The sequence below is a fragment of the Cygnus atratus genome, chromosome 2 (genome assembly GCF_013377495.2).
Source record: "Cygnus atratus isolate AKBS03 ecotype Queensland, Australia chromosome 2, CAtr_DNAZoo_HiC_assembly, whole genome shotgun sequence".
NCBI lineage: Eukaryota > Metazoa > Chordata > Aves > Anseriformes > Anatidae > Cygnus > Cygnus atratus.
Window position 1 is genome coordinate 160252661 of NC_066363.1, and position 27890 is coordinate 160280550.

General features: G+C 44.7%; 1 protein-coding gene across 6 annotated transcripts in view; it reads left to right on the forward strand.

The window, feature by feature from the left end:
* Positions 1-27890, forward strand: part of SCRIB (scribble planar cell polarity protein) — a 119744-nt gene that overhangs the window by 73000 nt on the left and 18854 nt on the right. For 2 of the 6 annotated variants that reach the window (XM_050709148.1, XM_050709150.1), the window contains exons 25-31: positions 182-370; positions 1065-1184; positions 12287-12355; positions 17392-17433; positions 19766-19873; positions 21632-21791; positions 23190-23358. In XM_050709148.1, the coding sequence (XP_050565105.1) occupies positions 182-370; positions 1065-1184; positions 12287-12355; positions 17392-17433; positions 19766-19873; positions 21632-21791; positions 23190-23358 (857 nt within the window). Of the gene's footprint in view, positions 1-181; positions 371-1064; positions 1185-1435; positions 1493-4515; positions 4576-5319; positions 5404-12286; positions 12356-17391; positions 17434-18297; positions 18424-19765; positions 19874-21631; positions 21792-23189; positions 23359-27890 lie in introns of all 6 variants that reach the window. The other 4 variants (XM_050709146.1, XM_050709147.1, XM_050709149.1 and 1 more) reach the window with 4 other exon arrangements.

The following is a 27890-nucleotide window of genomic DNA, read 5'->3' on the forward strand; positions in this document are numbered from 1 at the left end:
TTAGTCATATGGTCTGAATTGTAATTTTTGAGTAGACCTGTGTGGAGCCAGGAGCTGGACTTGATCATCCTTGTGGGTCCCTTCCAATTCAGGATATTCTGTGATTCTGTGATTCTTCCTGATGGTCTCCTGACCATCTTAACTCCTGATGTAAAATCTTGATTCTGCACATTCCTTGTAGGTGAGCTCCTCTGGGGCTGCTGCTCGGGATGGCCGTCTGAAGGTGGGAATGCGGATCCTGGAGGTGAATCATCAGAGTTTGCTGGGAATGACACATACAGAAGCAGTACAGATACTGCGAAGTGTGGGTGACACACTCTTGGTGCTGGTGTGTGATGGATTTGATCCCAAGGCTGCAGCTGCCATTGAGGTAAAGAGTGAAGTGCAGGGTGCCCTTGTAGTGACCTGTAAGGATCCTGTAAGGATCCCACCTATTCTGCAAAGAAGATTGCTAGATTTTCCAGCCTTTTGCTGTAGATTTTTTTTTTTGAGTTCCCAGATTTCAAAGTTTGGTCTCCTGCTGTATGAACTGGAAGTGGTTGCTGGTTCGTAAATCAGTAGTCTCCCAAGGCTGTATATCTTCTGCTGGTTACAGAGCTGTTTCACTATATCACTGCACTGACTGAAAATGTAGTTTTCAAACTAATTGTATCCGGTATATTTTATGCCCATTTTTTCTTGTACTGACTGATGTTACTTTTAAAGTAAATTTCTATCTGTCTATTGGAGATCACCTTTCCCCACAGGAAAATACCCATAGCAAGCCTGTGTCTTATCAAATTTTTGAGGCTTAGCAAGTAAGCTTTTTTTTAATCCTTCACTAGATTATGTGCTCAGTTCTTGGTAACCTTACCCCTTTCTGTACCTGTTTCAATTCAGATTCTTCTTTCTTAGCCCTCAATTTCCTTGCGTAACTGACCATTGAAATAAGGTTTTAAGTTGTGAAACAGTTCTGACTTGCCTAGGAGCATCTTAGTACTCTACATCTAGTAGCCCAGGATGTAGAATTTTTTGTATGGTATACTATGGGCTTTCACCATGTTTATTCCCTTTTTACTTTGTAGATGTCTCCAGGAATTATTGCAAACCCTTTTGCTGCTGGTATTGGGCGGAAGAATAGCCTAGAAAGTATCTCATCTATTGATCGTGATTTAAGCCCTGAAGAACTGGAGATCCTACAAAAGGTGAGTATTCTGGCTACAGCTGGGAGAATGATGTAGAGTGGAAAACGTTTCCAAAAATCTCAAGTATATCCCTCAGTGCATGGAATCTGCAGTATAATGGATAATGGACTTCCTTTTTATGGGATCAGCAGTTCCCAGCACTTTCATCAGGAATGCACTAGGACTTGACTCTGAAATCTTCATGAGGCTGCAGGTGCTCCATGTGAGGAGAGAGCACTGGGTGAAGTGGCTCTAATTTTGGTCTCTCCTAGGAGATGGAAATGGTGAGAGAAGCAACTCAGTGGGAGAGAGAAGAAATGGAGAAAGTGGTGAGAGACTTTTCATGTAGTGGAATCTGTTCTTGACAGCAGTTCTGCCAAGTCTGTGAGCCCTAAGGAAAATGCCACAGACTACCTCTACCTAAATGTGATTGCCATGGGGAACTTTGGGCCATCTCTCTCCATAGTGCACCTCTCAGTTACTGTAGTTGCTTTTTGGCTTTGCCATACCTTCCTACGTACTTCTTTGATGGTACTTACTGTTATTTGTGGAGTTTGTCTTTGTTACCTGCAGGTACTTTCTGACCAAGGTTTTCTCAAAGCTGCAACTTTGAGGAAAATAACCTGTTATCTTGGAAGTCCCACTTTAATAAGTTCTGTGTATACAGCACTCCATGATCTGACAGAGCTTTTCTGAACAAAGATGAGAACACACAGCTCAAAGTTGCACTGAGCTTGAAGAATTGACCCTGTTAATCAATCAGAAGTTTGTGCTCCTCAGTTTACATGGCCATTTTTCTGATTGGTCATGAGAATTTTGTATTTCTACCCATTATTTCAGTCTTTCACAGAAATAGATTAGTAGAGACAAGCCCCTCAAGTACTTAGGTTTTCTAGTTATCCTTCTTAAAACTGTAATTTATTCAGTCAGATCCTTCTGGAAAATTAAATTCTTCAGTACTGTCAGTTGTAAATCTGTTCTCCTGGCAGATTAATGTGTGTACATGTTGCAGGCATTTTTTCAGGTTTCCAATTTAGATCTACTTTAATATTTCCATAGGTTCTATCTGTAGTTGTAATTCCTCAGCTGGATGGACTTCACTAAACCTGATTTTTTTGTGTGGTTTTTGTTTTTGTTTTTACATTTGCTATACCCCAAGAGTGCAGTTTTGTTGGCAGTTCTGGATGGAGATTATCTTTCTAGTTCAGTTAACACTTGAGATTTTATTTTTTTATTTTTTGGAAAAAACAATAATGGGCACAGGCTGTAATAGTACGGAACAATGAACAAGAAAACAGTCTTATGACCTTTCAGTCATGCAGTGTGTAATCATTAAATATATGTATTTTATATTTATATAATCCTACCCTAACCTCTGGTCCTTGACTGGTATGGGCTATGCAGGAATGTGACTTTATGAAAGACTGGAGTAGAGAGACAAAAGGGGTTCAGCAAGTTACAGATTCCCTTTTGAAACTTTTTTCATCTTTGATGGCATAAAGGTTGGTTAGATTGACATCACCATGTGCAAGAGTTGGACAAGGGTTGTCTGTCTTAAGGATCTGCAAAGTGTTCTGATGGTGTTTGAGACCTATACATATAGGGAAAGTTTTCCAGTGGACCATATAGAATTATAGAGTAATTCAGGCAGAAAGGGACCTCTACAGGTCTTTTGGTTCAGCTCTCTGCTCAGAGCAGAGCCAACTTAGATAAGATTTATTTTTTTCTTATAAAATTCTCCTTCCTTGCCTAGGAAGGAAAGTAGAGTGGTATGTTGTGATTTCAGAAAACCTATTTTTGTAGTGTTACTGTTGCAGCAAAGAATATTCCTACCAGTTTTAAATTGGTAGCATATGGATCTGAAAGCTCTCTAATAGCCTTCAGATGTTAGAAGTCATTACCCACATTTCTAAAACCTCCGGATAAACCAAGAGCCAGTCCTGCTTCAAAACCATGTGGCTCTGTCTAAGCAGGTTGCATTAGTTCAGTCTTAGGTAGGTAAAGGCTTTTCCAAAATTTATGCTGAGATTACTTAAAAATACACCCAGAAACTGTCAAGACAAACAAACAAACAAATAACCACCAAAAGACAGAAAAGCTTTTATGATTGAGTGGGTAGCCTTGGCTGTCTCATTTTAAAAAGTGCTGATGGTATTATGATTGCTTTTTATGAAAAATTTGAACTTGAAAGATTACTGTCAGTTTGAATATCCAGTATCACAGATAATACTTGTCCAAAATATGTGTAACCAGCTCTAGTGTAGACTTTAGCATAAGTATCCCTAAATACCTCAGTGAGTCCTGTGATCCACCAGAGCATTATTGTCTTCTCATGTCTCTCATTATTGTCTGGAGATTGGAGGTGTGATGTGGGGCATTGATTATTTGCTAGTGGTAATGCACAGAGGTTTTCGAAGAGGCGAGCTGGGTGCGTATCAGAATTTTCAGGTGGCTCCCTCTGCATTTCTCAGATGTATTTCCAGCCTTGGGATTTCTGGACCATCTGGGTGCTGCTGTTTGGGAACAGTTGAGAGGGTTGGAATACGCAATAGAATGGACAAATTCTGCTCCTTTTGTCCGCAGCCCTCACTCTGCAGCATAGCTTCTGGGGGAAAAGTCGCAAAATGCACAGATATCATTCTTCTATTATGACAAATAACGCATATTATTACCTTCTTCTTGCAACTTTAAGGCAAGGCTCTAGTAGGGTGTATGAGATTAGTCACTGGTGACTCTTTCATGATATTCCTGTGCTGTGCTAACCAGCTGGTTTTAAGCCCTGCCTACAATTTCTGTCTTTCTATAGCCTTTTGGTTGTGATGCTATTAACAAGCATGTGATTTTTTTAGGTCTTTTTCCTTGATGGAAAGGAAAGGCCTGTGCTCTTTAGATTTGTTTTTCCATTCCCTCCAAGCTTCCCCAATCTGTGCTCTGTCAAGATGTCTCTTCTAGCAATAAGCAGTCTTCTCCTATCCTTCAGTGATGGTGCGGTTTGTGCTGTGTGGGCAGCTTTAGCTCCCCTTCCTTCTCCCTAGGATTGGCCCTGCTGAGGATCTTAGAGACATCTGCCCTCTTTCCCTCCTCTGGTGACACCCTGGCTTGTATTGTGTGAGGTGTCTGTTTCCATCCGTTTTGCTGGCAGTAACCCAGCTCATGCAGAATGCCAACTTCTCTTTTCCGTGGGCCCAACTCACGTGCTGGATTTCTGCTTGTCCCATCCTGGTGCCAGCCCTGTTCTGTTCATGCCTCTCTGTTTTCCCCTCAAATTATTGCCCAGCATGGTGACCTCTTTCCCTCTCTCTTTGCCTGCACTGCTTGGATGCTGCTCTGACTCTGTCCTGTCTCATGGAAGGAGTGGATGCGTAGGGAGCGGGAGGCAGCCACACAGCAACTTGAGGAGGAGGCGGCGGAGGTGAGGAGCATGGTGGGAGGGTTGGAGAGTCATAGAAAAATGCCACAACTGGATTTAAAGGCTAGAAAAATGTCTAAAAGTAGAAGCACTCATTCCCCTCAATTTGTGTTCTCCCCTCACCCCTAACCCCCCAAAAAGACTTGACTTCAGGATATAAGAGAAGATACCAGGAATGAAGAAGTCTTTAATGTGATTGAGAAAGTAATGCTGAAAAACAGTGGCTAAAATTTGAAAGCCAGACAAATTCAACTGGAAAGTAAACAAAAGTATACAATGAGTTTGAGTTAAGGTAGAGAAAAGATACCACTTTCTCAAATACCTCCATCTCCAGACTGGAAGTCTTTCTGGATACTATTAAAAAAAAAAAAAAAAGTGTGTATATAATATGCTTTTCTCCTCCTGTAAGGGAATGGATGTGTGCACACTGGGGCAGGAGAAATGGTGAGGATCTGTGCACCAGTGAATGACCAAAGGCCCATTGTGGCATGATTTCTGCAGTTTTTCTCAAGGCCAGCATCTATCATGTTTCCCTATGGTTGTGTTTGGAACACTTCCAGGTTCACTTCCAAGCATGGGAACTTCCTGCATAGTTTGGAAATAAGGCCTTGGTTATCACTAGGGGTGGTTTCCTTTCAATTGCTGCTCTGTAGTTGATTTAGTTGACTTTTGGCCTGATCTCTTCCTGGTGTTTGTGTTGTTTTTGTTTGTTTGTTTGTTTTTGCTCCCCCCTTTGCCCCTCTCCAGAATATCACGAGTGAACCTTTGAGACTGGACTATCGGACCCTGGCTGCTTTGCCCAGCAGTGGCTTACAGAGAGTCAATCGCACTGTAAGTGAGGGGCTGTTGAGTTGTGGGTCCCTGCATGGGAGAAGCTGTGATCATGCCCTTACCTGCCCTCACCTTGTGCACTGGTGTGAGAGATGATGGTACTCTCAGCAGAACTGTAGTAGACTTCCAACACTGAAACAGGAGGGAGCTGTAACAGAAAGATTAGAATGAGCAAAAGAGGAGAGAGCAGAGAGACGGGTTGCTTTCCATTTTGGAAAGGGAAGCGGCCTCTGTAGTTGGTGAGACAAAGAAGAAGGTGTCTCAAACAAGGCAGAAAGAACAGCTCAACAGGAGAAAAGAATGTGTGTGAATGGGAGTGTGTGGGGAGTTGTCATAGAAGGAGGCAAGTACTGAAAGCTGCAGAATAGGGAGGGGAAGATTACGCTGGACACAGAGGACAACAGTATTGTGTGCAGAGAAAAAAAGGGATGCAGAACACTGATAGCAAATGTATTAAAGCAAAGTCAAGACCCATCTAGAACTGCAAAAGGCAATGTAGAAGTGATTACATTATCACAGCCGTGGATACTTCCACCTCTCTGCATTTCAGTCCCTGGTATACAGTAGCAACTCAGCAAAGAGAAAATTCAGATTTCACAGATTTCACAAATTACTGTCATCCATCTTTCCTGTGTTGTTCAAAGTCTCAGCTCACCTCTCCATCTGTGTTTCCTTTGGTCTTGTTTTGTCCTCCCTGTATCATACCTATTCTACTGTGTTTCTGCCTGCTCCTTCAGAGACACATCCTCAGTGTTAACCTCTATTCCTTTCCTGCTGTTGCAGCAAGACCACCCCTTTGCTGATACCATCAGAGACTAAGTATCTCTTGTCTTTCCAGTGTCACCAGACCTGGTGTTTTCTGTGTTCCCATTCCACTGTTTCAGGATCATCTCTTTTACATTTACTTGTCTCCATTCATTCCATCCAGACAGGTCTTCTCTCCTGTTCGTCTGTCCTCTCGTTGATTTCAGGCCCTCTTGCTTTTCTACTTTCACACTGATTAGAGATCTTCTTTGCCACCAGCTTTGACTCATATTGTTCCACCCCATGCTCCCCAGCTTTGAGTTTTCTCTCTTGGCTGTTCACACAGAAAACTTTTATCAGGAAAAGGTTTAAAGTATTTGTAGCATCTCTTAATGAAACTTTGTAGCTGGAAGCATGGAGATAGCCAGCCCCATGCAAGCAGCTGCCTCCTGCTGAACAGCCTGTGTCTTCCAGAGCAGAGCAGCATTTGGGAGCTTGTGCCTTAGCGGTCTGTGTCAGCCCAGGAATGCTGGGCACTGGAATGTGCAGCCGGACACATTGGAATGCCAGGGTGTAAGGGCAGCATCTATAAATGTCCCATCTCAGGGGAAGGGCCAATTAGTGCCTATGTTTATCTTCTTCCAGCTGTCTTTTGCACAGCCTTGTCTTTGCTTTGTTTGAAAAAAATATATCTGCTCAGACTGTGAGATATGGGCTTCAAGGGCAGCAAGGTTCTGGCTTTCCTTCAGTAACTGCACCTAGCCTATTTGATGACTGACTGGAAGATTCAAGCATGGATCAGTCCAGCCAGCAGAAATCCCTGCAGTTCAGTTATCAGGTTGTCTATCTGCAGATAGCCTGCCTGGATTAAGAGGGCTAATACTATTGCCCTATTCCCATGGTGTGTTTCTTTTTCTTCCTATACTTAGCCCAACTCTCTCACCAAGTACTATTTCCTAAACAGCATCTTACATATCTTCTGTTGCTGTGTAATGCCCTGCAAGGGAGTGCAGGGCCTGCTGTTCTTCACACTGTTGAGCAGGAGTAGGTGCAGACCTCTGCTATATCTTTGCTGTAGTTTGCAGGTGGAATTTCTCGTGGGGATGCCCCAAGAACTGTGCCTAAAGAAAGGGCAGACGGTTGTCCATCTTGGATTAGTCCGTATTGCTGTGTATCGGTCATTTTGTGACTAAGAGTTACAAAGGCTTACTGTGCTGAATGCCTTTTGTGTTTGTATGGCTTTAAAATCCCAACTATAGATGTTCAGTTGAAAGCTGCATAAGAATATTCTTCTCAGTGATGCCCTCTGGCCATGCCAGCTTCTCAGTAACTCCATGTCTTGCAGAGCACCCAGTGCACTAGAAATTCAGGATAATACCATCACTTTAATAAAGGAGCTGTTGTAGTCTCTCATTTTTCTGCATATTACAGGCATGAAAACTATACCCATGAAAGATTGTGTCTAGCCACAACAAAACATTGAAACTCTTATTTTGCTTTCTGGACTAAAAGAATGGAGAAGACTTTACATCTGTCAGTAACAGGTCACCATTGTTATTTAATTAATAGTCTGTACTATCTAGTCTGAATCTCTTCAATTTCTAGTCATTGATTCTTTCTTTGTAGCAGTGAGATTTCAGGTTAGGGCAAAGTGATAGATCAGAACTGCAAATGCATTTTCCATGGAGGATGCATGGTAAAACATTATTGTCCTCTCTGCTGGACTGTGGAATGACAGCTCCACGGCACACTGCATTGCCAAAATCTTTGCTTACCCAAAACAGAAATTGTTACTTGTTTGATAAAAATAGTCCACTGTGGAGAGGAGGGAGCAGGGCATCCTGCACTAGAATACAGTGCTGCAGCGGTAGTGCTGGAGATTAAAGGAGGAATGTGTGAAGCTCAGTTCCAGTCATGTCTGTGAACAAAACAGGGCTTTGAGGTTTAACAGACCTCATGCAGTCTTGGTGAGATGACCACCTCCACAGTGCCATAAAAGTGTCGTTTATCTTTTTTCCCTTTGTGTGAGCAAGGTAGGCCTTGGTGATTGTGGGATTCACCAGGAATACACATTGATCAGTATTTGTACTCTCCTGTTTGGCAAGGGAAAGTGGCAGTAGTGCCAGAGTGGTCTGCCTGTAGGACCAGCAAACCCACCTTGCAGTGGTGGATTGCTAGTAGTGTTTTCATTACTGCATCCACAAGCAAACAAACAAACAATGTTCCTGAAAATGCTTTTTGCCTGGTGTAACTTTGTGTGTACTACAGCTCTGCTAGTGTAGATTATGGCACTTTGGGAAAATAAGGTTGGATTTTTGGTTGGGGGTGTGTGATTTTTTTGATAGCAGTCTTACATTGGAAAGTGACATAGCTACAATAACAGTATTTCTAAGGGTAGCACAGGCTTCATTGTCTGAAGAAATCTGATATGAGCCAGGGCTCTGCCATCTACTGCATTAGGTTGGGTTGGGATTGAGGGGCTGGGGGAGGGCCTCAGAAATTCCTGAGCCTCTCAGCTGCCATTGTAGTCACCAGCCCACCCAGCCCTTGAGAGCTATTTTTGTGACTGCTGCCATGACACAGGAACTGGAGAATGTGCTCTAAGCAGAAGGGGTCTTTCTGCTCCACAGCAGGCAGGCAGTTGGACAGAAGGAGTTTGGAACATTGTTCTGTGATTATCTCTGCTTCCCTGAAGAAGGCTTTGGCTGGGGTAACAAGCACTCTTTTATAGTATTAGAAGAGGAAAGGTCAGTGCTTCATCTTGGATGGGTACAGTTGATCCTAGGCAGAACTGGAACTCTGTTTCAGTTCTGCCTTCAATAAGAGTGCTGAAAGAGATCAGTGCTCTGTTAGCTATTATTTAGCTCTCTGGTACTAGCAGTTGATATGCATATTGATGAAATGGGACCATAAAAGAATGATTGTGCATGCAGATATGATGGATCTGCATGGGGTGAGCAGTATGGTGTTATTGTGTGACTGTATGGAAGTGCACTGGAGCAAGATGCGAGATGTTATTCTGTAAGATAGTGCTGGAGCTACTTGGAAGTGTGCTGGGGTGAGACAGGTGATGTTTGGCTATGTAATGGTGGAGCTGAGAATGTGCTGTGGTGAGGTGGAAGACTGTGCTTGTGCAGGTTTTGGCGGTCACTTTAGCTAAGGAGCAGCAGTGTTGTTGAGCTGCTGAAATGCAAGCTGGAATATGTATGAGAGCTGGAAAAATGCAGGGAGTATGCATGTGCCTGTTGATTACTTGGTGTATGTATTACATGCTGTGAGAACAAGTCGTCTCCTGGAAATTGTATTAAGGATCACAAGATCGGTGATAGAGTAGAAGAGAGGGAGGGGATGGTAGTATGGGAAGTAGTACTGAAATTCTTCTCTCCCCTATCCTTCAGCGTCAGCAGCTGCTCTCTATTTTCTGCCTCCTCTCCTTTATTCTCTTCATGTCTTTCATATCATTTTGTTTCCTCGCAGCTTGTTCAGTATAATAGGGCCAGCTCCAGAATGGAGGGTGACTGCACTATGCTGTCTCCACCAGTGGCCCAGGATAGCCGGGACTCCTCCCCAGAAACAGCTGCAGGCCTGATCAACAGACGTGTGCCTGGCCTTCCCCAGGACCCTGCATCACCCAACCAGTGTGCAAGTGGGGCAGAAAAGCCCCAGCTAGACAAGCAGGATTCCACAGGTTGTCCCCTGTCCCAGGACCAGATGCCAAAGACGCCAGAGCAAGAGTGTATGATCGACTCTCAGCCAATCCTCTTCAGTGAGAACCCCTTTGTGGTGGCTAACCGAAAGGGGAAGGCAGCAGGCAAGGCTTGTCTGGGGGGCCCACCCCTGGGCTATGGCAGGGAGGGAGTGCTGAAGACCAACCTTTACTTCAAGGCAAGCAGTCCCATGGCATGCTGTGTGTGGCATGCAATCACACAGTTAAAGCCACCTGCCTCCTACTAAACCACTGCGCATGCACTGGGCCCCAGATGCCAGGCAGCACGAGGCCTGTGCAGGGGCTGGTCCCATCTAACATACGTGCTTCTGTGTGCAGTGGCAGTCATTCACTGACAGTCAGTGAATTGTCCTCCAGCCACTAATGAACCCCAGTTATTGCCAAGTATGCATGCTGCTAAGCCCCTCTTTGTGAGGAGGCAGTGATGTAAGGACTGGGGAGGACCTTCTCTTCTGCCCTCCCTCCCCAACTCCACCAGTGTCTCTATGGGCAGGCAAAAATCAGGAACAATGGTGTTCCTTGTCTACAGTAGTTGTGAGAGCAGGAATTTGGCAGGGCTTGTAGAAGAAGGGTAATGGTGTCACACATTTGTATCTGGGCCTGAACAAACACAGACATTTTTAGACCCCTGAAAGCTAAGAGGCAGTGCAGCTGACATAGTTAATCTACAGCCCAGGAGCATGCTGTTCCTTGAAGTGACGTGTTTCAATATATCTGGGCTTTCAGTTTTCAAGGGAGAGCTTTGCTTTTCACTGTGGAAAATCTGTTTGTATTTAGCTTCTTTACTGCTGCACAGCAAACGAATAGCTGAGCAAGGAGGACTAGGCCCAGAAACTTGCGTGCTCTGGATTAGCACCACACCCACTTCCCTTCTTCCTTTCTGAGCCTTTTGGGAGATCCAAAGAGCAAGAGAAGCAAAAGAACACTAGGCAAACACCATACCCCACCCAATACACACACACACACACACAGAGAGAGAAGGAAACAAAACAAAACAACACCTAGCTATAGTTTTCTTAGATATTTATAGCCTAGTTCCTTGGTGACAATTTGTTTCTCACGTATGTGTAGGCATTTTAAGAATAGGACAAGGCATGCAGTGGAATCTCTGTAACCTCTCAGTATATTCAAAGTCTGTGGTATGGACATAATAGAAATATATCCACCTTCAGAGTTGATTCAAAAAAGCAGGGGTTACAGAGCACTGGCCCTTTTTGAAGGCAGGTTTTATGCCAGATCAGCTATCATCAGTCTGGAGGTGGGCGTCACAGTTAGCTTGAGCTAATCTAATTCCACATTGCTGTTGAAAGGGATTGATTCCCCTTGTCTGTATGTTCTCCTCCTGTGTGCTGACACCAGAATTGTATGTCAGCTGCGTTGGGAGTTTAAGTATTTTCTTTTCAGAATTTTTTTTTTGTAGAACAGCTCCCTCCTTGATGGATTGGTAGGCTGTGTGTTGTCGCACAAGGGAGGGGTTGGACAGAGGTACTAAGAAGCAGGGTGAGTGAGAGTGTAGCAGTGGCATGGAAGTAGATGTGTTGAGACTGCCACATCTCTGTCACTAGAGTGCTAAGAAGAATCAGATGTTTTCTGTTCTTCAATATAGACCTCAGATTACATCTTCTGGCTTGGTCAGTAGAAATACAGTTGCCCAAGGCTGACTTGAATCCAGTTAACAGGATTCACTAGTACATGAGTATGCTATTAATTGCAAAAGCCTAAATTTACTTAAACAATTGTCTAAATCCCAGACAACTTGTTTCCATCTTTAGGCATCTAAAATACTTTTCAAATCATGCTCCTTATTCATGTGCACAGTATGGTAATTATCGGGGGCTCTGCTGTCTTGTTGCAGCTGTTGGGGCTGGATGTAGGCTGGCTCTCAGCCAGAGCATTGCTGGTCATAGGCTCCTGCAGGAGGGGTGAGAGCCCTGTCTTTCCTATGCTCCTCTGCTCATAAAGGGTCTACAGTGGATGTGGCGGGGGATGAATCTTGTCTCCTTTCAGTTGGGAGCGGCTTTTGTTGCTTGGTGTCTATACAACACAATGTCCGTCTAAACTGTGGTCCAGCCTGTTGAGGGCTAACAGGAGGTTGGAGGGAGAAGATTCCAGGAATGTCTTACAAGGCAGAAAGCTTCAACCTAATTCAGTTGGCCTTGCAAGGCATTTTGATGTGATCTGAGTTCTAATGTTCAATGTAATTCCCTTGCTATTTCTAGTACTTTTTGCAAGTTTCTGCCACGTAACAACTGTCATTGGACCAATGCTAACTCTAGTTTCTTGCGGTGAAGTGGCCAATAGCTGGCATCAGGCTGGATATCAGTGTTCTCCCTTGCCTCCTGGTGTCACTGCAAAGGGAGATACATGGACATTGCTGCTGTACAGTAACTATCTTTGTCTTCTCTCTTGCAGGCTCCTGCGAGCGAGTCTGGGACAGGAATTTCCCGGAGGGAAACCCCCTATTCTCCTAGTAACCAGCAGGTGAGACTGCACCCAGGACTGGCAATGTGGGGAAGGGCAGACTGGCATGTGTCCAGGAAAAGACAGCACCAGGGCAGAAAGGCAGAAGAAGCCAAGATTAATTTCTGTATTTCAGAGTGATACCTTTGTGGTGGTGAAATATCCACCACAGGAGGCATCTAGAGAGCTAGGGAAAGAGCTCTGCTTTTTCAAAATATCTCAGAGACCTAGGAATATAATTAGCTAGTCATAAACTCAGTGGAGAGTTATTGCTCTGAGGGTTAATTTAATTCTTAGGGTAATGAGCCAGGGTTGTACCTAGAGTGACTACAAAATGATAGTTGTCTATCTTTTTTGAGAGTGGCCTCACCAATGCTTTACATGAGACTGTATTATATTATGTCAATTGGTACTTTAGAAGAAATGGAGAAGTCAGGATTTGGAGAATCATCTCATGTCTGTAAACCATTGCTACTTGGTCTCCCAGACTTATCCCTAGTTTTGTCTGTGACTCTGCTGGCAACCCACATCATCTCTTCAGAAGAAAATCAAATCTGCAGCAGACAATTATAGGTTAGCCTATGTTTAGGGAATGATTTTCTAAAACACTTTGGTTAGAGGCTAGTTTTCAATCTGAAATGTGGGGTGTTTTTTTTTTGTCTTAATTTCATGCAACTTTTGATGTTTGACAGCATTATTTATCCTTGCAAACTCTTCTTACCCATATCAGCTATGATCTTTTCTTTTAAATCTTTCAAAGTCTTTGATTTCACTTTTCATCCTGTGGCAGTAGGTTTCGCAAGTTAAGCCTTTTGAAATGAGACCACTCTTTTTGAAGGTGGATTTTGAAATTTTCCCTTTACAGGCATTATGTGTAACTGTATTTTGTATTAAGAGGTTGTGGTGGTTTTACTCAGCTGGGCAGCTGAGCTCCACCATAACTGCTCTCTCACTCACCCTTCTCAAAGGGAAAGGGGGAGAAAATGCAGTAGAAAGGTCTCAAGGGTTGAGATAAGGACAGAGAGATTACTCAACAGTTATCGTCACAGGCAAAACAGTCAGCATAGAGACATTAGTGAAATGTATTACCTATTACTAACAAGCTAGAGCAGTGAGAAACAAACAAACAAACAAAACTACAAACACCTTCCCCCCATCCACCCTCTTTTACATCATCCCCCTGAGTGGCACAGGGGAATGGGGAATCGGGGACTGTGGTCAGTCCATAACACTTAGTCTCTGACGCTCCTTCACAGTCACTCTCTTCCCCTGCTCCAGCATGGGGTTCCTCCCATGGGATGCTGTCCTTCCTGAACTGAGCCTGCATGGGCTTCCCACAGGCAGCAGCTCTTCAAGAACTGCTCTGATATGGGTCTGCACCATGGGTTCCATCCATCAGGAGCAAAATACTCCAAATGGGTTCCCCATGGGCAACATCTCCCCCCAGATCAACTCCTCCTGCGTGGGCTCCTCTCCACGGGCTGCAGCTCCGGCCCGGGGCCTGTTCCGGCAGGGGATCGCCACAGGCCACAGCCTCCTCCAGGCCACAGCCACCTGCTCCACCGGGGGGCTCCTCCATGGGCTGCAGCATGGAGATCTGCTCCATGTGGGACCCATGGGCTGCAGGAGGACAGCCTGCTCCACCAGGGGCCTCTCCACAGGCCACAGGGGAACTGCTGCTGCCTGGAGCACCTTCTGCCCTCCTGCTGCACTCACCTTGGTGTCTGCAGGGTTGGTTCTTACTCCGGCTGTTGTGCAGCAGTTTTTTCCGTTCCTTAAGTCTACTCTCACGGAGGCGCAAACAGCATTGCTTACTGGCTCGACTCTGGCTAGCAGCGGGTCCCTTTGGAGCTGGCTGAAATTGGCCCTTATCTAACATGGAGCAGCTTCCGGATTCTTCTCGCAGAGGTCACTCCTGCAGCCCCCGCATACCAAAATCTTACCACATAAATCCAATACAGAGCTGTAATGAGTTGAAAATGGTACCGTGTACTCTGTTCTTACTCATTTTGCATCTGTTGCATTCCTTTTGGAGTATGACTGCACTCCTACTATTCAGACCCAGCAGCTAACAGATCTTTGGCTCAGTCATATCAGCAACCTGAGCTTGACAAAAGCTATCTACTTTTTTGCTTTGTTAATTTTTAGCCTGCTCAATGAGGTGAATCACATCATCTTGGGGTGAGGTGACCATTAACACTGACAAAGGAGAAGGGTCAGGACCACATGGCTGGGGGTAGCGAATACAACTGTGGAGCTGTAGTGAGCAATAGCTCACTCCATCTTCTATTGCCTCCGTAGCCTATCTTACATCTTCCTTGATTCTTAGATCCTTTGATATCAAGTGAGCACCAGATACACAGTAAGATTGGAAGAAGATACTATTTGTTAAAGTAATGGTATTTCAATGCATTCTGTTTTAGCTCCATATGTTTATTTGCTTTTTTGACAGCAGATCCTCAGAGGTGTATTTTGGGCAGTTTACCTGCCAGTTTTCTTTGAGATTAAGGTCTTTTTATCAAGAAGTATTCTTGGGGTGAAGATGATACTCCTCATTCTACATCAGAAAGAAATCTAGATATTGCCAGCAATGTGCACTTGCAGCCCAGAAAGCCAACCATATCCTGGGCTACATCAAAAGAAGCATGACCAGCAGGTTGAGGGAGGTGATTCTCCCCCTCTACTATGCTCTTGTGAGACCCCATATGGAGTACTGTGTTCAGCTCTGGGACCCCCAGCACAAGAAGGACATGGACATACTGGAACGAGTCCAGAGATGATTAGAGGACTAGAGCACTTCACATATGAAGAAAGGCTGAGAGAGCTGGGGATGTTCAGCCCGGAGAAGAGAAGGCTCTGGGGACACCTCCTTGCAGCCTTTCAAAACTTAAAGGGGGTCTTATTAAAAAGATGGAGAAGGACTCTTTGCTCGGGTAGATAATGATAGGACAAGGGGGAACGATCTTAAACTAAAAGAGGATAGATTTAGACTAGACATTAGGAGGAAAATCTTCACTGTAAGGTAGTGAGGCACCGGAACAGGTTGCCTGGAGAAGTTGTGGATGCCCCATCCCTGGAGGTGTTCAAGGCCAGGCTGGATGGGGCCCTGGCCAACCTGATCACCCGAGTGGGTGACTTCCCTGCCTATGGCAGGGGGCTTGGAGTTAGATGATCCTTAAGGTCCCTTCCAACCCAAACTATTCTATGATTCTGTGATATTGATTTACTCTGAATTTAAAGAACATCCGCTCTCAGTTAAAAAACAAGCACAGGTCTCAAAGGGTGGCCCTGTATCTGCTCACAGAGTGATTTAGGGTGGAAGGGACCTCTGGACTAAGACTCTGCTTGGAATAGACCCAATTAGATCAGGTTACTGAGGTCCATGTCCACTCAAATTCTGAACACCTTCAGAGACTGACAGTCCACATCTTTCTAGACACCATCTCCAAAGTTTCAATGTTTGAGTACCATCACTGTGAGTTTGTTGTTTTGGGTGGTTTTTTCTTGGTTTGGTTTGGTTTGGGTTTTTTTGAATTAAACTAGCATTTGGCTAGAATGTCCCTAGTTCCAACGTGTCATTGGCAGCTTTTGTGATACCCCTGATGCTTTTTGTTACGAATTAATGACTCAGGTTCTTGAAGATGTTTTGGTGTCACAGTTAGTGAAGCATTAGTCTTGCTAGTGGTATTCTCCACCCGTGTTATGTACATGAGCTTTCTGTCACAATTACATGATTTAATACTTTTTGAATCAAAACCTTGTACAGCAGTCTCCTGCATGTCAGGTAAGATTATATCTGGTAGATTTAGTTCTCTTTGGACAGTGAATGTTACACAAAATGGAACAGGTCCCCTGGATGATACTGAAGGACATAAGGCAATTACTAGCCATGTGGCTTGCACGTTTTCTGGGATTTCAGGAGACTGACCTTCAGGTTGTTGCTCCAAAGTAGAAATTCCAAGAAATGGCATCTCTAATTCTTTGTCTCCATCTATTTTTAATGTAAATTCATTGTTTTTGACATCTTGTAGTCAAACCAGAATTTACAGGCTTATTTCAGAGCTCAGAGAATTATTCAGAGAAGTCAAGTCCTTTTTCCAGAGGCTGGCATCGTGATGGTATTGCCTGGCCTTGAGTTCTGCCAGCTTCTGATGGGGAGCAAGCAAGGCAGGGGGAGGAAGGATCTGTTTGTGGTGGGGTTGGGCGTATGTACAGGGGACAGCAGTGGGGCTTCCTCCACGGCAGGCAGCAAGGACCTGCGGGGGGCACTGACATCTCTGGGTAACTGCAGTCTCTGTGCTGGGAAAGGTACTTGTCTCAGCCTCTCATGCAGGAACCATGGTCTCTTCATTTTCTCTCCATTTTCTCCCCTGGCGATCCTCTGGTGTTACCTCTCTCCAGACACCTGCAGCCACTCGGCCTGCTCACCTGTCAGGCAGGGAGACCCGCTTTGTAAGTGCCTGTTGGTGTGCAGTGTGTGCTGCTGCTCTGTGCTGCTCTCACCCGGCACCGCTGCTCATCTCATCTTCCGCCAGCTCTGTGCTCCCCAGCTCTTGGTCTTGGTGTGCACCGCGCGCTCAATGCAGAGAGCAGTGGCCAGAGCAGCCAGCCAAGGCATGAGAGGCTTTTCCCACTAGATACTGATGAGATGGCATCTGGGAATGCTTTCTGGCAGAGAAGCTGTGGTGCTGATGGCTTTGCTCGAGTGCAGTAGCAAGTGCAGAGTGCAGGGGATGTAAACAAGGGCCAAGATCAGCTGAGCTGGAGCAGAAGAGGAGAGGGTGGGGGTCAATGCATGGAGATACACAGGGAGCTGTGAGTGCCTCCTCACATCACAGAGGAACTAGGAGCAGTTCCTCTTGTGGGAGGGCTCTGGACATGGGCTCCCCACCTGAAGAAGGTATTTCAGGGGTTGATATGGGACTTAAGATTTTTTTCTGGTATGGGGAGAGGGGTGTGGGTAAAGAGTTTTATATCTTTTTTTTTTTGTATGGAGCAGGGTTAGCTAAAGGGTTCTGGCTTGGTCTTCACATTTACACCTTTATTTCTGTTTTCAGGCTTCCATTAATTTCATTGCATCACAGGATGATAGTAAATCAGTAAGTACATCTGTTATGAGACTTCGTTGTAATGTCCCTATGCGTTCTGCAGTGCATAGAGCTTACCTGTTTCTTCTGTGTGTGCTTACTTTCAGCCGTGTAAGTTTCAATGTTGGCTCTTGTACTCTCCTTCAGTCCTCCATTACACGTCAAGTTTGTACAAATGCACTTAAATATTCCTAATTTGATAACTTGATGCAAATGTTCTTGCAGTTTTTATTCCTGTTTACACTTGCAGCTTTCACTCGTGTTTTTTGCTGGCTTATTCAAGTTCTGCTCCTAATCTCTTTAGTATGTGATGTTTTGTTCACTTCCACACAACAACCAGCAGTGATGGCATCTAGGTCAAATCTCAGACTTTTATGTCCACTCTTTGCTCCTATCTGTGTCTGCATTTCTAATTGGAGGCCTAGCTGGTTCTCTATTCATTTGCACCTCCGGCTTTTGCCAGTACCCATTTATCACTGATGTTTCCCAACTGCATTTCCCATTCATGATGCGTACATTCTCCCAGCTCCGACATACTTGTGCCGTACCCCTCTGACCATTGTAGCTGCCACTTTTATGGTAGATTCTTCCTTGTGACCTGGGCTTTCTCTTTGTTGTTCTTGTTATCACTTTGACTTGTCTGAATCTCTTTGCCTGTACAAGTACTTGTACCATAGGCATTGCTTGGTGTTTGGTGTTTGCTTCAGTAGCTCAATTGAATTGAACTACTTGAATTGGGTAGAATTGAGCTCAGGTGCATGGATTTGTCTTATTCACTTGCATGCCAGAGACGCCTTGCTCCCCAAACTTCTCACCTCTCTTCTCTCTCTCTATGCCTCTGCTTTTTCCCCTACTATGTGATATTGACACAAGCAGACCAAACCAGGTGTCATTCAGCCTCTTTCTCGAGTGCGTCAAAATGCTGCTTCACATAATTCGGAGGACAGGGACAGCCCCAATGCCTTCCAGCAACCTGAGCCGTGCTCCAGTATCCAGAACTCTGTAAGTGGCCTGCAGTTCTTTCTTGCTAAGCTTGTCCTAGGCTGCTCTAGTGCCACTTTTTCTGGTGGGTAGGCTGAACACAGCCTCCCAGTGGTGTCTTTGTAGTTTAAAGATCATGTGCCTTAGCTAAAGCTGGTTTTGAATTTGCATCAGACTGGATGCCCTGATTAAGAACCCGTACTCTACAAGTAGAGTTATAGTCAATGTGTCCTGTTCAGTTTTCTAACATAAAAGAGCCTCACCAGCCTGCCTTGTGTCTTCACTTATCCATTCAAAAATCTTGCATTGTTGAAACTGAATTGTGGCTGAAATCCTCACAGCAGTTAGTTTTAAATCCTTATTTATGAACTGTTGCATTCTGTTGAGGCGTAAATCATTCAGAACCCTTTTCTGTCAATGTCTTGCATCTTGGAGCAAAAGCCAATATCATCTCGCTGATAGTAAGTTTTTTGATTTGCAAAATAATTGTTTTTCAAAGACTATTTTTATCTGGGATGTATGTTGATGGGAGAGAAAGATTAGGTATTTTGGTCTTTGCCTTGGTAAGAATTGTAATGACTTGTGTACCTGTAATATAGCTCTTCCCTTTTATTGAAACCTATGTGAAATTATAGCAAATTACAGACATTTCTCTGAATAAGTGAAGGGAAGATTTGAGATCAAAGTCTATTCTTCTCCAGATTATTGATCCCTGAGTGGGTTGCCACTGGTTTAGGAGGCTATGACCATTAGCCTTGAAGTGTGCAGAACTATCGACTGGTCATTTTAGAAACAGAAGCACAATAGCCACTGGGAAAAAAAAATAAAAATAGAATGAGACTGATAGATCCCTTCCCACGAGGAAGGCTCATTTAGTCAGAAATACTAGATAAAGCCAGGACTTATCTTCCATTTTTAGTAGACTAAAATTGGCTAATTCAGTTCTAAGTAAGGGTCAGTCAACTGTATATCTGCTGTATTCCAGCGTCCAAAGCCCATTGATTCAAATAAGTGCATTCTAGTTGAATTGGTTGGAAATCCTTAAGGATCAAGAGAGTAGTCTGACGCCTTGGCGAAGAGATCAGTCACAAAATTCTGGTGAAGTCAATGTGGATCTGTACCACCAGAAGTATCAGTCCTCCACCATCCAAGAAATAAAACGGGGCTATGTTACATGTGCTGCTGTATATAGTGTCCACTGCTCACCTTGCTGTACAAGGCTGCAGTAGCTGTCCCTTCTGTATTCCAGGCTTTGCACGCTGAGGATTTTGCAGTGTTTCCCTCGTTTTCTGTTTGTTTTGTTGTTGGTGGTGTTTTTTTATAAATCTGTGATTCTTGTTATATTCTGTATTTGTCCCTTTAGCCAAAGCCACCTTCACCACCCTCTCCTGACGAGATTCCCATCAATGTCAAGCAAGCATACAAGACCTTTGCAGCAGTACCCTTGTCACACCCTCTGCTCGAGACACAGGTAACTAGTGCTGACTGGGGTGAATGTTGCTCAAACAGTGGAACACACAGAAGATAAAATATTGCAAGTGAGCACGGGAAGTGCGAGGGTAGGAAGGAGGTAGCAATTTGTTTACCCCAAAGAAATATGCTGTGTGTGATGTTGAGGATGAACTAGGTTCATGAGTTAGATGTCTTGACTCATCTTGTACACAGATGATTTCTCAAGTTCTAGCTGCTGTGTTATGGTTTAGGAAGCAATTATTGATCCTGAAGTAGCTCACCTTGTATTTTGTACTACTAAATTAAATTCTTTTCATCCTCCTCAAAGCAACCTATCATTCCAGGATGCTATTCCAAACCTTCTTGAATTTTAACAGTACTTATCTCCATTTAGTGGAGTGGATGAATGAAATAAAGTGCAGAGACCTTTGACAACTCTGCATTTCTGTGAATCTGTGTTCTGGTCTTCTTTGTCATTCATCAACTTTTTTCATGCCTCCTTCGTTTCTGATTCTAATTTGGCAATGCAAATGTTAACCAAGATTGGTCACAAAACTGATGTTTGTAGTCTCAAGACTACAGATCTTTGCAGTTCTTTGTTTAAAAAATTATATTATCAAATGAGGGTATTAGATTAATCCTCATTGCACCTGTTCCATTATACTTTTTTCCATTTATTTTCATGTTGTATTTTCATCCTTGAATATTTGTCCTGGAGTTTTTTACAGTGCTTAGATTAGACTGGTGGCTCTGCTTCTCAAATTGTTTTTGCCTACTTCTTGATTCTGACAAGATATTGGCTATCTTTTAGACATAAACGTCCACCTAGTCAAACAAGTCAATTAAAAAAAGATGCTTGTCAGACTTTGAGTTTCTTGGGTCTTTTCATTCAGAATTCTTGAACAGTGATCTGCAGGGGTGAGATTTTTAATAACTCTTGGCAGTTCTCATTTTACCCTTACAGTTTCTGATTTCTGGTATACGGATGGATGTTGTGGATCAATTTCTTCTTTTCCCTGTAATTCTACTCTTCCAATATTCTGTTATTTTATTGTGCTAAATAAGAATGTCTTTTCTTCCTGATAATGAAATTTCCACTTCTTAGAAGTAAATTTTACGTAGTTATATCTTTGATTTAAAGAAAATCTAAACCTCCATCTTAAGCTAAGCCCTCTGCTCCTGTTTGATTCATTGATTTCCCTGTAAGTTTCAGTTTCTGCCCTTTTAAAATCAAAAACTTTTGTCACCATCTGTTTCTGTTTATCCCTCAATTAACTTAAATCCTCTTTGCCCACTACTCAGAATTGCGAAGTCTGAAGCAGCCTTGCCTTGTGTTAATTCTGTGACTGTTCTGTGAACCAGTTCATCAGCTGATGTCCCTGACTGCTGCTGTTTTATATTGCATCATTGACACTTAGTTGTGGGAGAGGAGTGATGGTAGAAAACCCTCTGTTTAGAGTGTGCCCACTTCTCTGTATCCTTAGGAATTGCCTGGTCAGACCAGCACAGAGAAACCCAAAACTGCCCCAGAGGTGAATTCTGGTGACTGGAGCATGAACTAGGACAGGGACTCAAAGAGGATTCAGGCTTTCGGGACTGTGGGTGTGGAGACCGGATCCCAGTGCGGGCACACACTGAAGGGCTGGGGAGGAGGAGGAGGGTGTAGGTATGGAGCATGTGAGTGGGGTGGGCGCGCACAGGGCATGCATTCAGGGTGGTATGGGAAGAGAGACTTGGCTTGGTCACTCTGTGGACAGTGCTGGTATATCTCCCACAGGTGCTGATGCCAAGTGGACTGCACAGCCCCGAACAGCGATCCTTCCGTGAGAGGCAGAAGTATTTTGAAGTTGAGGTTAAGCAGCAGCAGATGGATAAGCCTCCCAAGCGTGTTTCTTTGGTAGGAGAGGATGACCTGAAGAAGATGAAGGAAGAAGAAGGTATGCTTCAATCTGTGCAGGGAAATTTGGCCTGTTAAGTGAATCCTACCTCTATGGGAGGCATGAGATAGCACACACACCAGGAATCCAAGACCTGCAAAAGTGTGTGGGTGGTTATTAAAAACGCATGGTAACTGCTTGACATATGTGAACTTTAATGAGTTTATTGGCCGCTCCACGGTTACTGTGTAAAACACAATCTCTAATCAGGACAACTCTGAGTACAAGAATTAAAAAAAAAAACCTGGGGAAGAGAAATCTCACAGTGAAGATTGTCCAGATAATAAATGAAATTTTAGCTTACTCAGGAAGAAATATCCCAGTAAAATACTTCAAAATCATAAATTACATCCTCTGGATCTCTGCAATTCTAGCAGTTACCCAAAGATTTCTGCTGTTTTGTGCTCCCACTGCCAGCAAACTACAGCTTTAGAAATTTCTAAATCTTGTCATAAAGATCCCTAGTCATGTTTTGAATTAGGCACGCTTACTTGCACAAGTGTTCCATTTGCATTTTCTTATTTTAAAAGCATTTAATAAAAGAGGCCAAGCATCGTTATTACTTTGCAGTTACAGTAGATTGGTCAGAACACCTGCCTGCAGAGAGTAGCCTATTCACAGGCCCCTTTTGTCCCTGTTCCTCTTGGGTCCTGTGCAGCTACCTGCCTGCCTAATGGTTCCCTTTGACTCAGTGCCAAGAGGAGGGGGTTCCTCAGCACTCCAGTCCTGGTTCCGGCTGAGATAGAGTTGATAGAGTTAATTTTCTTCCTAGTAGCTGGTATGGTGCTGTGTTTTGGATTTAGGATGAGAATAATGCTTAAACATACTAATACTTTAGTTGCCATAGAGCAGTGCTTACACTTAGTAAGGGACTTTTCAGCATCTTATGCTGTCATGCCAGTGAGGAGGATGGAGGTGCACAAGAAGCTGCGAGGGGACACAGCCAGGGCAGCTGGCCCAAACTGACCAAAGGGATATCCCATATGATGTCATGTGGAACAATAAAATGGGGGGGGGGGGGGTTGTTGCTGCTCAGGTAGTCTGGGCATCAGTCAGTGGTGGTTCTGCATCACTTTTTTTGTATATTCTAGTATTCTCTCTCATCCCACTGTGTGTGGGGAGTGAGTAAATGGCTGTGTGGTGCTTAGCTGCCTGCTGGGTTAAACTACAATAAACCTCTAGGATTGGAGGCTTATTGACTAGGGAGGGCAGGACCGAGGGAATGCAGTAGAGCTTGTTACATCTGAAACATTAGTGGAGTGGAGGAGAAACAAAGGAAATGGTGAAGAGCACAGACTTGAAGGGATGATGAGCATAAGTTCCTGCCCAGAGGCTTCATCCCTGTGGGGTTTTAGTGAGTGCCTTGTGATGTAAGATGAGTCTGTATTATTTTGACAGCTCGAAAGCTGCAGCAGAAACGTACCCTTCTGTTGGAAGAAGAAGTGGAAGAGGATGAGATGATAAAACAAGTGCCTGAGATGAGCATGCAGTCCAGTGTCATCATTGAAGGAGTTGAGTACAAGTTTGAGAGGCTAAATGGAAGGAGCATCCAGCCTCCAGGAACTCGGTAAGACAAGACTGCTAGCTCAGTGCCACCTACATGTGTCAGAGGTGTCTCAGCATCAGTAATTTTCAGGGAAGAGGGCTGGACATTACCTCAGCTTCAACATAAAACCACACAGTATGGAGTTTTGTTTTTCCAGCTCTTTCTTTTCAGAAGAATACCTTCTTCAGCTCTGTGCTTTGGTATGTAGAGCCATTAATTTTTGGTAATAGCTAACTTGTGATAAGCCTTGGTGCTGGACCTACCTTTGATTTTTTAGGATATTGATTCCTGGTTCTCCTGGACTTGTTCTCCATGTTGTTTTGATGTTGTTTTCTCATTCTTGGGCACAGAGCTGGGGAATGAGAAAAGGCTTCTCATAAAACTTCAAATAAAAATAAGGCTGCACTAAATAGAATAAAACTAGAATAAAACTGCAGCACCCACCTTTGGATTTGTCCTTATCTGACTTAATGTACCTGAACTTATTCAAAGCGTTTGTCACTGTCCTCCATGATATCCTTGTCTCTGAATTGGACACACGTGGATTTGACAGAGGGACAACTCAGTGGGTAAGGAATTGGCTGGATGGTCGCACTGAAAGAGTTGCAGTCAATGGCTCAGTGTCCAGGTGGAGATCAGTAACAAATGGTGTTCCTCGGGGGTCAGTATTGGGACCAGCACTATTTAACATCTTTGTTGGCAACATGGACAGTGAGATCACAGAATCGTCTAGGTTGGAAGAGACCTCCAAGATCACCTAGTCCAACCTCTGACCTAACACTAACAAGTCCTCCACTAAACCATATCACTAAGTTCAACATCTAAACGTCTCTTAAAGACCTCCAGGGATGGTGACTCAGCCACTTCCCTGGGCAGCCCATCCCAATGCCTAACAGTCCTTTCGGTAAAGAAGTTCTTCCTAATATCCATCCTAAACCTCCCCTGGTGCAACTTTAGCCCATTCCCCCTTGTCCTGTCACCAGGCACGTGGGAGAATAGACCAACCCCTACCTCGCTACAGCCTCCTTTAAGGTACCTATAGAGAGCAATAAGGTCGCCCCTGAGCCTCCTCATCTCCAGGCTGAACAATCCCAGCTCCCTCAGCCGCTCTCCTCTCCTCAGCCTCGTAAGACTTGTTCTCCAGACCCCTCACCAGCTTCATTGCCCTTCTCTGGACTCTCTCGAGCACCTCCATGTCCTTCTTGTAGCGAGGGGCCCAAAACAGAACACAGTACTCGAGGTGCGGCCTCACCAGAGCTGAGTACAGGGACAATCACTTCCCTAGCCCTGCTGGCCACACTGCTTCTTATACAAGCCCAGGATGTTGTTGGCCTTCTTGGCCACCTGAGCACACTGCTGGCTCATATTCAGCCAACTATCAATCAGTACTCCCAGGTCCTTCTCTGCCAGGCAGCTTTCCAACCACTCATCTCCCAGCCTGTAGCTCTGCTTGGGGTTGTTGTGCCCCAGGTGCAGGACCCGGCACTTGGCCTTGTTGAACTTCATACAGTTGGCCTCAGCCCATCGGTCCAGCCTATCCAGATCCTCCTGCAGAGCCTTCCTACCCTCGAGCAGATCAACACATGCCCCTAACTTGGTGTCATCTGCAAACTTACTGAGGGTGCGCTCAATCCCCTCATCCAGATCATCGATAAAGATATTGAAGAGGACTGGCCCCAGTACTGAGCCCTGGGGGACTCCACTAGTGACCGGCCTCCAACTGGATTTGACTCCATTCGCCACAACTCTTTGGGTCCAGCTATCCAGCCAGTTTTTAACCCAACGAAGCGTACGCCAGTCCAAGCCACGAGCAGCCAGTTTCTTGAGGAGGATGTTGTGGGAAACGGTATCAAAAGCCTTACTGAAGTCAAGGTAGACCACATCCACAGCCTTTCCCTCATCCACTAAGTGTGTCACTTTGTTATAGAAGGAGATCAGGTTCGTCAAGCAGGACCTGCCTTTCATAAACCCATGCTGACTGGGCCTGATCACCTGGTTGCCCTGTAAGTGCCACGTGATGACACTCAAGATAATCTGCTCCGTGAGCTTCCCTGGCACTGAGGTCAAAGTAACATGCCTATAGTTCCCCGGGTCTACCCTTCGGCCCTTCTTGTAGATGGGCGTCACGAGAGATCGAGTGCACCCTCAACAAGTTTGCTGATGACACCAGGCTGTGTGGTGTGATCAGCATGCTGGAGGGAAGGAATGCCATCCAGAGGGACCTTGACAGGCTCGAGAGGTGTGTCTAGTGAACTTCATGAGAATCAACAAGGCCAAGTGCAAGGACAAGAAGGACACAAAAGTATTAGAACAAGTGCAAGGTCCTGTGTCTGGGCCAGGGCAATCCCAAGCACAAATACAGGCTGGGTGAAGAATGGATTGAGAGCAGCCCTGAGGAGAAGGACCTGGGGGTGCTGGTGGATGAGAAGCTCGACGTGAGCCAGCAATGTGCGCTCACAGCCCAGAAAACCAACCATATCCTGAGCTACATCAAAAGCAGGTTGAGGGAAGTGATTCTTCCTGCTACTCTGCTCTCATGAGACCTCACCCTAGAGTGCTGTGTTCAGTGCTGGGACCCCCAGCATAAGAAGGACATGGAAGTATTCGAATGAGTCCAGAGGAGGGCCACAAAGATGGTCAAGGGGCTGGAGCACCTCTCTTACAAAGACAGGCTGAGGGAGTTGGGGTTGTTCAGCCTGGAGAAGACCTTATAACAACCTTCTACTACCTAAAGGGGGTTACAGGAAAGCTGGGGAGGCACTCTTTGTCAGGGAGTGGAGCGACAGGACAAGGAATAATGGCTTTAAACTAGAAGAGGGTAGGTTTAGATTAGATATAAGGAAGAAACTCTTTACTATGTGAGTGGTGAGGCAGTGGAACAGGTTGTCCAGTGGTTGTGGATGCCCCATCCCTGGAAGTGTTTAAGGCCATGTTGGATGGGGCTTTGAAGAACCTGGTCTAGTGGAAGGTGTCCCTGCCCATTTTGTGTGGGGTGAGGGTGGGAGGGAGTTGGAATTAGATGATCTTTAAGGTCCCTTCCAAGGTGCTTGAGCAGGGGGGTTGGTCTAGGTGATCTCCGGAGGTCCTTTCCAACCTCAACCATTCTCTGCTCTGCTCTCGTGAGACCCCATCTGGAGTGTTGTGTTCAGCCCTGTGGTCCACAGCACAAGAAGGACACAAATGTATTAGAACAAGGCCAGACAAGGGCCACAAAGATGATCAAGGGTCTGGAGCACATCTCCTGTGAAGACAGGATGAGAGAGTTGGGGTTGTTCAGCTGGGAAAAGAAAAGGCTCCGGAAAGACTTTATAACAACTTTCCAATATCTAAAGGGGGCTTACAGGAAAGCTGGGGAGGGATTCTTTGTCAGGGAGTGTAGTGATAGGACAAAGAGTAATGGCTTTAAACTAGGAGAAGGTAGATTAAGATTAGATATAAGAAAAATTCTTTAATCTGAGGGTTGTGAGGCCCTGGAACAGGTTGCCCAGAGAAGCTGTGGATGCCCCATCCCCGGAAGTGCTCAAGGCTGGGTTGGGTGGGGCTTTGAGCAACCTGGTCTAGTGAGAGGTGTCCCTGCCCATGGCAGGGGGATTGGAATTAGATCATCTTTAAGGTCCCTTCCAACCAAAACCATTCTATGATTCTATGGCTTTCTCTTCTGAGTCTGTTACAGATGTTCTTTTTTTCCCAAACACTTTTTTGGGGGGTCAGTTTTACAGAGGCTGAAAACACTCGTCTTGGGTTTTTTTTGAGTCTTATTTCTCTCCATTGTTTCTATCCAGTCTCTGTTGAGCAACTTCTCACATGATGAATGCACTCAGAACCTTCCACCTTCTGTGCTGACCTTAGCCTATTACTCGTCAACTCTAAAGAAGGACAGCAGCCAAATGCACACCAGCTGCTTGGTTTGGTACAAAGGCCTACTTATCCCTACTTTTTTCATATTGAAATGTGGGAGGCTAGAGAAGAGTAAACCTGGTTCCATCAGATTGCTTTGCTCAGTCAGCAGTGATTTTAACGGTGGAAGGCTCTGAGAATGTTTTCAGCTTCAAGCTTACAGTGCTTATCTGTGTAAGAATAGGCAACTGCTTATATAAGACTTTTGATTCATGCTTGTACGAAGTAGAGGTAATGGAATAGGCTGAATGTGTGCATCTTGAATTTTTTTTTCTTGTCATGCTGAAACAGAAACTGGAATTTAATAAAAATAAACTTGAGCAGTAACAATAAGGGCTCAAACTTTTAATAAGCTTTCTGACTGCCAGCTGAGCAGCAGTGACTGGGGGCATGTGCTTAACCTCTGGAAAGCAGTGCAGTGTGACCTACAGTTCAGCTGACCTGACATGCAGCAATTTGGTTATGAACATAAATCCTCAGTGTGTCAAGCAGAGTGTGCATAGAGTGGCTGCACTGAGAATCATGGCTCTGAGATCTCTCAGGATTTGTCCCTAGCCCAGACATGCATTCACTTACAACTCAGGAGGATTGATCGTCCTTTGTTAACATTTATGCATATCTAGCATCAGCAAACAAAAAAGCTGGAAGCAGCCATT